The sequence below is a fragment of the Lepisosteus oculatus genome, chromosome 11 (assembly GCF_040954835.1).
Source record: "Lepisosteus oculatus isolate fLepOcu1 chromosome 11, fLepOcu1.hap2, whole genome shotgun sequence".
Lineage (NCBI taxonomy): Eukaryota > Metazoa > Chordata > Actinopteri > Semionotiformes > Lepisosteidae > Lepisosteus > Lepisosteus oculatus.
In genome coordinates this window covers 40,635,802-40,644,386 of record NC_090706.1, presented here as the reverse complement: position 1 = coordinate 40,644,386, position 8,585 = coordinate 40,635,802, and the positions used below count along the sequence as shown (strand labels likewise).

General features: G+C 44.0%; 1 protein-coding gene across 1 annotated transcript; it reads left to right on the top strand.

The window, feature by feature from the left end:
- Positions 1–296: 296 nt before the first annotated feature.
- Positions 297–5,815, top strand: mrpl22 (mitochondrial ribosomal protein L22). Its single transcript, XM_015349939.2, has 7 exons — positions 297–372; positions 460–502; positions 978–1,110; positions 1,916–1,981; positions 2,256–2,333; positions 3,253–3,322; positions 4,856–5,815. Exons 1-7 carry the CDS (start codon positions 345–347, stop codon positions 5,062–5,064), a joined length of 627 nt encoding a protein of 208 aa, XP_015205425.2. The 5' UTR covers positions 297–344; the 3' UTR covers positions 5,065–5,815.
- Positions 5,816–8,585: the final 2,770 nt, after the last annotated feature.

Below are 8,585 nucleotides of genomic sequence, written 5' to 3'. Positions count from 1 at the left end.
CTCTTGGCAGTATTTTCAGCGTTACTATTTTTAACTGAATTTGGCGCCGCTTTTTTAAGAGTTAATATTAATTTATATGAATCAACGTTATAACTCTTGCGGGTACGGTCAAGTGTCATAAACATCCATCCATTTTTTATGTTTGGCCTGGTGAGGGTCGCGGGGTCATCAATCTATATCATTTTGAATGAACACTGCGGGATTAACGATATTTAATATTAAACGTTTCTTGTTTTGCGGTATTATAACTTCAGCAATTCACTTTCTCCTTGCGATTTGTGTTTGGTTTTGCAGCAGCTTTCCACATCTCTTCCTGCCGTAAAGTGATTTATTCTGGAAGCATTATGGCGGCGTCCGCTATGCTGGGAATGGGTAAGATTATTCGTTTTTTTTGTATTTTGAAACGTGACTTTTGATTTATTAAAAAAAAAAAAACTTGTGATTTTTTTTCCACAACAGGTAGTTCATTCTTAAGAAGCATTGCTGGACGGGTGCAGACGAGGTATGTAAAGTTAATTACAATTTTAATAGTAGCATTGTGCTGTTATGTCTTGGGGAAGGACGCACCATAGCAATACACAATTCCCAGTAAAACTGAACAGCTTCCTGAAGTGTAAATCGGCAAGAGAAGAAACATGTAGACATGTGTTCTCCGCCGTGCTAAGCACAATAAAATCAAGATGTCGAGTCTTTCCGGTAGATGTCCTTTGTGAGTAATATAAATTCATGAGTTTGCAAAGGGGGTCGTTTTCGGACACCAACAATATTTTAATCTATGGCGGCACTTCGAAAGAATAAGGTAACTGCGTTGGGCCTGCAGAAATGGATCACCTCCTTGTCATTGGCAATTGGGATTTTTCTATAGTTTCGTGTCGCTTTACGATTATCCTTGTTTGTAGCCCACTCGTGAACTGCATGTTCCTGGCACAGACACTCGGCCGTGTAATAGTAGTGAGTAATGCGTGTCTTCTGTGCAGGTTGCTTGGGTCATGCAGCTTTGGACAGACTTCCGGCTTTCACTCGAGTGCGGCTCTGGAGGTCAAGAGCTGGGAGAGGAAGAATCGCATCGTGTATCCCCCGCAGCTCGCGGATGAGCCCCGCAGGCCCGCGGTGAGTTTGAGCTCTCCCGCGTGGTTGCAGGCGTGCTGTCACGCTTTTGCAGTCCTGGCAAAGATATGTTTCAGTGCATTGCTTCTCAGAGTGATCGAAAGCTCGTTTGTAGTGAATTTACGCCAGGGCACCAGTTCCAAGCTGAAAGCACGGCCAGCTTTCAGTGCTGCACGCCCTCTGTGCGCGGTGGTGAGCCGTGGGCTCAGCACACTGGGCCTCGGTGGGCCTCAGACAGTCAGGGAGTTCCCGGTGTTCTTTGCTTGAGATGCCGCTGGGGCCCCTGTGTTGTACCAAGTCCCACTGGACTTTTCCAGTGTTGTCACATGTTATTTAAGCCTTGGGGAGCTGTGGGTGGAAGGAAAAAGTAAAATAATTGACTGACTGGTGTGGTGTGGTGGCTCTGTGGCTCAGGATCTGTGCCTGTGGCTGGAAGGCCGGCAGAGGAATCCTACTCCGTTGGGCCCCTGAGCAAGGCCCTTAACCCCAGCTGCTCCAGGGTTGCTGTATAAATGGCGGACCCTGCGCTCTGACCCCCAGCCTCTCTCCCTGTCTGTGTGTCTCATGGAGAGCAGGTTGGGGTCTGAGAAAAGACAAATTCCTAATACAAGAAATTGTATATGGCCGATAAAGTGATCTGATCTGATCTTATCTTATCTTGTTGTACCACTTTGTACTTTTGGATTTACCGGTCTAATCTTAATTAATTAGACAATCAATTGAATGAATCTGTGTAATTAAACTGTAATCTGTACAATCTAATTAATGTAATCTGTGTAATTATATTTCTTTCTCTCTTTCTTTGCAGGAAGTACACCACTGTAGAAGACAAATAAAGTACAGCAAGGACAAGATGTGGTATCTGGCAAAACTGGTAAATTAGACTTTTGATTAATAGCCTTGTGTTCTCTAGGGAAGGTAATAATTTGTTTGCATGTATGTGATGCTGTTTATGCCATTGTGCTGTACTTCTAGGAGAGGACTCGTTTCCTCCATAACTGAAGTGGTGTGTGCCAGCTGCCCTGGTGCACAGTCAAGCAGGCTGATACATGAGGAACTATTTCACCAGGGTTGCCAGAGAGTTGCCTTGGATGAACGTTTCAGCCGCGTAATAAATGATAAAAAAATGTTTTATTTAATACTTACAGATTCGAGGAATGACAATAGATCAAGCCTTGGCCCAGCTGGAGTTCAATGACAAGAAGGGTGCTGCAATTATTAGAGAGGTGGGTGAGATAAGATGCTGATGTAGCGATCCTTAAATCTCAGGAAGGTTAAAATGTTTTGTTGATTGTGCTAGGTTTTCCTATGTAAATCTAAAAAGTCTGACTCTTTGATGTTTGTTGGTCTAAAGCTGTAGAGATTTAATTTTGTTTTCACAAAACATGTTTCAGAAACACCTGTATGTTTTTTTAGAGAATGTTTGTTCAATACTACTGTCTATCAGTGCCTTTTTTTCAGGGTTTGGATCCCCAAAGGTAATAATAATAATAATAATAATAATAATAATAATAAACTTTATTTTATATAGTGCCTTTAAAGGTGGCTTCTTAAAGCGCTTTAATAAGTTAGAACTAGTTATACTATAAACTAGTAATAAAGCTTAGCACTAAAAACATTATATCTGAAAGGCAGAGCATATTCGGATTAGTTTGTCTTGGCAGAAATCTGATCTCTCAGATTATAGCGAATGTGGGGAAAAGGGATGTTGATGTACTGTGTATATAATACGGAGAGCAGGATTCAGGATGTAACACTGTTTTGCAGGGGACAGCTTTAGTCCTGTAGTTCAGCCTTCACCAGCTCTCACCAGGGCTGTGTCATTAGCTGACATATTGCTTGGCTGTTCAGGCTTGGCTGCCTGTAGGTGTGCTGGATTGGCAGTGATGGGCATGTTGCTCCTGGACCAGCCTGACAGCAGCATGCTTGGAAGGGAGGCGTTCATGGGTCCAGTCACCTCTGTGCTCACACAAACATGGTAGCAGAGAGCCCAGTGGGCAATGTGGAACAGAGGAGGGTAAAAGAAAAATACCTGCCTTTTCTAAATTTTGAGGGGATGCTCTTTGAAGTGTTCATAAGTGGACTTGATTCACTCATTCTGTATGGGTCTTGCCTAGTTAATTAACCTGATGTTAATTATTTTAGGTTCTTTTAGAAGCCCAGGAAATGGCAGTGAGAAACCACAACGTAGAATACAAATCAAATTTGTATGTAGGTAAGTGTGTTCCCCACTGCTGTTGTGTCTGTTAATTCATTTTTATGTGCAGAGTCATGCTAGTGGGTTCCTGTCTCACATTTTTGTGAGTTCACTTCATAGACAAGAGACGAGAAACTAGAGACAGTATAGTCCTCAGGAAAATCAAACAACACATGCACTGCAGAATGATTTGAGAAATGAAGGCAAGCCAAAAAATGTGATTTAAAAAGACTAAATCAAAACCAGATTAACAGACTTATTTTCTTCATGAGTTTATCTGCAGGAAAAAAAAAAGTCTTCCTGATTACTGAGCCCATCTGCCTGAGAAAAGCTCATTAGTTGCTTGCTGTGTTCTCTGTACTGCTTGGTGAATCAGCTGCTGCTTTTCTATGGGAAATGCTGCCCTGGCATGAGAACAATAAGGCCCTATACCAGACCTACTAGAGCTGCTCTTATTTTGGGGACAGAGAGAAACTGCTGATCCAGCTTCATTGTCATAGCTAGATAAGTAATATACTCATCTCTGCTCGCGCTGCATTTGTTCCGATTCCAGGTGATGCCTTTTCTGTAAGACACAGTCTTTTCTTTCTCTGTGCTTTATAGTTATCCTTCTTCGCAAATGCCCTAAAAATACATTAGTTTGAGCTATGGAAAAAAGTCATCAAATATGATTTCAGTGTTATGCATAAATTTAATCATGTTCCACTGGAATATTAATTCTTCCTATGGATCTGTCTTTTCTTTTACTGCTCCTGCATTGGTTCTGCTTGTGCTCCAATGTGTTTTACCAGCAGGTGTGGCGGTTCACCTTCGGAATTTGTCACCTGGAAAGAGTTGACTTGCTATGAGTAGCAATACCGAATATTTTGTTTTGCCTTTTTAACTGATTTCACTTGACTTTGAATAGGAAACAGTATTCTGGTGAGCCTCTGCTCTAAAATATTTGTGTATTATATTTCATTAAATATTCATGTGAAATGAAGGTGGTAATCAGGGTGAGTTAAGAGAACAGAGAGGGAATGCATACTTGCACTACAGTAAAATACATGTCTTGTTTTTTTAGAAATTTGAATAAATAAGGTTGACTCTAGTAGTTATTTTAGATGACACTTGACAAACAGAATGTGTTGATATAAGTGGGAACTAGATAAAAGCCAGATGGCCAAGAAACAGTGTGGAGGCTGAGACACTGGGCACTTTCCACACTTGCACGGTAATAGAACCTGTCATTGTACAGGAATGTAGGCAGCTCTTCCTGGCTGAATGGCCCGGTCTTGTCATTACACAGAGGAGGAGAACTTCATGACTTGAGCCAGTCCTTTAGGCCCAGCAGAGGTCGCCAGTTATTTACAGTTACTCAGTGTGGCAGGCGGTGTAGTGCTCCAACGCTGCACGTTGAGCTTTTTTCCCCCTGAATGTTCTGGAATGGTTTCTAAACTCCGGGTTCCCTCTTTGTTTGCCCGTTGCTCGTGGGCCGCGCCGCTCACCGTGGCGGTGGCGCTCTGAAAGCAGGCGAGAGGGACCTCACCACCTCGTTTCTCCGCTGTCTAGCCCAGTCGTTCTCCGGGAAGGGCAAATACCTGAAGAGGATCCGGTACCACGGCCGGGGCATGTTCGGCATCATGGATAAGGTGCACTGCCATTACTTCGTGAAGCTGGTAGAGGGCACGCCCCCGCAGGAGGAGCAGAGGACGGGCTTCGACCAGGCCAAGGAGTACGTGCAGCAGCTGAGGGACCGTACCGTCATCCACAGCCTCTAGCAGGAGTGGTGCCCCCTGCTGAGCGCGATGTACTATTGGAAATCTGTAAATATGAAATTGCATTCGATCAGTTCTCGGGGGAGGTGTGTTTTTATTCCTGTCGCAGCCCGGCTCTGGCTCAGTTGTGGAGACGGAGCACGGTCTGCTGTTTCCTGCAGGTTGACCATGGCCGATCGATGCAGACATTCGCTTGTTAGCGATTGAGGGGTATGAGTGATATCCCAGGCTGTCTGCCTGCTTGTTATGGGGGAAAAAAAACAAACCACGTCCTCTCGAATATAGAAGCTGAACACAGTGTTTATGAATTTTCGCGACCCTGTGTCTGCGATTGCCGCACGTGGCAGGTGTAACGTCAATGTTGCTTTTGCAGGCAGGGTGACATTGCTTTCATTTTCTGATCCTCTTCTACCCGGCCTGACTGTGGCAAAGGAAAGACAAAAGCCACATCAAAGCAGTCCAAGCAGTCCGTGTTTCAGCAACCCGTGAAAGAAGATGAGACAGTTATGACAATAATAGTCATTTTATTACAAAAAAAAACGTTTGGAGTTCTTTCCAAAGTTGAAAGCCTGCTCGTGTGCATGTTATATTCTCATCTGTGCACTTCTTAATGGCGACCTTTGATGTTGAAGAAGAATTTTTCCTTCTTGTGGCCGGTAATAACAAAGCTCTTCATCATCCTGTAAAATAAACAGCTCAATGAAAATAAATGGGAGGGTGGTGCCCTAAAAGCCCCATTCTATTTAAAAAATAATCCTGCATATCAGTCCCTAGTCTCCATGATGGTTTCTGCTTTCTTCTGTTCACAGCGTCAGGTCCTTTATTTCTGTCCTGACAGCTTTCCTTTCACGTGTCTGCTTGATGTGTGGGGGTCGGCTCTGAGGTTCGCCGCTTTCCCCTCGGTGCTGTACTGTGGGCTGTCTCGACGTGGAGATTCAATCATTTCTGCGTTGCGCTGGAATTACTTGAAGTGTATTTTTGAAATGAAACGCCTTCTCCCGGCCCCAATCTCGGTAGGCAGTGCCCTCAATTTCAGGTGAGAGACCCGGCCTCTCCGAGCTCCTGGCCGAGCACAATACAGCGAGCTGGAAGGGGGCTGTTGCCCCCAGCTTTCACATTGTACCAAAATAAAGAGCAAGAAAGACTGACACGCAAACAATCAAAAACATGCTTGACGCACTCGAGTGAACGGTGGCAGAAGTGCTGGGGCGAGCCTGACCTTGCTCGGAAAAGAGAGATGAGTGATGCAGGTGGGCTGAGAAAAGACAAAAAATAATTTCCTTTCTGTACCAAACGAACATGTGTGGACGAGCTCCTGGCTTGTTTCATTTTTTTTAAGCAGCTTCAGTTGTCTGTCGGTAATACTCTTTTTTTTTAAATTATGGTTTTAAAACGAGGCCAGTTTTAATTAACCAATCTAAGTGCTGAAGAACCATAAAAGCTTGAATGCCTGAAGTTTATTGTTATATATTGCTGTGACAATCTGTCCTAAACAGGTGGCTCTTGAGACTCGAGAGCACATGAAAACCATGATGGGCAGCTAAATATTGTGCACAGGAGTCTTTATTAAGGCAAGTCTTTGCTTAATAACACACATAACGGGACTTGCTCTAAACCAGCCCAACACCAGCTATCTCTGTGGGTCTGTATACCAAATGACTCTCACTTAACCCCATGTGAGAATGTGGCTCTCCGCCCATTCCAATTATCTAGTTAATCTTCATGATGTCCCTCAGGTGTACAGGCAATCACACAACCTCTAGTGGCAGGTCCGCCGGTCTGTCGCAATGACCCACACCCATCTCTGCTAAACAGCCGTCTTCCCCAGCTGGCAGCACAGAGCTGGCCCGGCCCTGTGTCACTGCTGGAGTGAACACATCACCTCCAGTCAGAGACCTGCTGTCCGCGCAGGCGGGTCACTCAGCACCGCGGCAACACATGGGTGCACGCTGGAGGAAGACTCGGAGAGCCTGCTCTTCCTCCTCTACCTCTTGCCGTATGGGCGCCAGGCCGATGGGACAAACTGATTGACGTTGAAGAGAATTGATGACTAAAACAGTCGTGCAAAGTCATCATTAAATAAAATCGATCGCCTTAGGAAAAAAATGTAATGGAACAAAAAAAGGACTGTGAAGAGTATCGGCGTGTGGCTGTCTAGGCCACTGAGCTGAAGCTAAAGCACAGAGCTGGTGTGTCACTTTGTTGAACAAGGCGAAACAAAGCGAGGCAGATCATCCCTGGCTGCTCCGTTCAGTCTTTTTCATATGCATATGATCTGTCTGAAGGCAATATTTGTAACCAGGAAACAGCTTTCTAGTTCTGTCTGACAGGCACACAAAACATCTGCAAGGATTTCATATATTTTTAATGCCGGGAAACCAGTTCCAGTCACATTCAGTTATAGTCGATGTGCAATCAGATACCACCGGAAAGCTGTCGGACTGCTTTCTTCTTCCTTTGTTCCAGCAGTGTGATTGCAGGCTGCTTTTATCTGCTTCTGCGGGGCTTAAGGTGGGTACAAGAGGACCGGAGTCTTTTAATATACCGGGTAGACTTTGGGTTTGGGTTGCAAATTAGTAAATGGGGCATGTATTAGCGAGTGTATATTTATACAACATCAACATAGTGGTGCAAATATGATGTTAGCCCTGTAGAATTATTTGATATCAATAAGAAAACCTCCATCTAGATCAAAATCTCAACCACAACGCTTTGTAGAACTTACATTAGACATTAGACAGTTATCAACAGATGCCTAGACATTAGTTTTACCATTAAACTCGTAAAATACAGTAATCTGGTGCAGGTAATGTCCTCTGAGGCCTGCATGGCCCAGTAAAGTGTAAGGCACTTTATATCTGCACAGGGATGGTGCCTTGACAGGTATCTGACTGGGTGAAAGTGAATCACAGCTTGCCTTTCTCTTCGGCTGTGACAAGCAATCATAAATATTTCTATATCATAAAAAATTGTATTACCATCTGCTGTTTCAAAACTCTGCAGAGAATCGGAACTGAATTGGAAAGCAGAGGAGCAGCTCTGTCTCTGGCAGGTAATGAGGAGAAAGTGTCCTGAAATTATCTGATGGTCTTCCAGCAAACACAGTCCGTCCGCAACATTTACAGTCGGAAACAGCCCACTTGGTTCACCTTGCAGTTGAGATGTAGAACTGAGACAGAGTTATGCGCTGCATGCGTCCTGCCAAGAATTTGTAAAAGCCTGTTGGTGAGACAAACTAAAGTGGAAACCTACTGTGTGAGCCACAGGAATTACTGGACAGATAGCACAGCCAGCATGTTAGCAAGTTTAGCCTGTTTAAGTCTGCTTTCGAAGTATGGGGAATTTCAGGAAAATGGGCACAATTCACATTGCCCTGAGGAAATTTTCTGAAGACGACCCATTTTGTTAAATTTAAAAAACAAACACATTTTTTAAAAAGTGAAGGTTTTCAATCAAGGCTTGAATTCTCAAAAGACAAATCCCAAACTAAAAAAAAGGTTCACTCAGCTGTGGTAAAACGAATT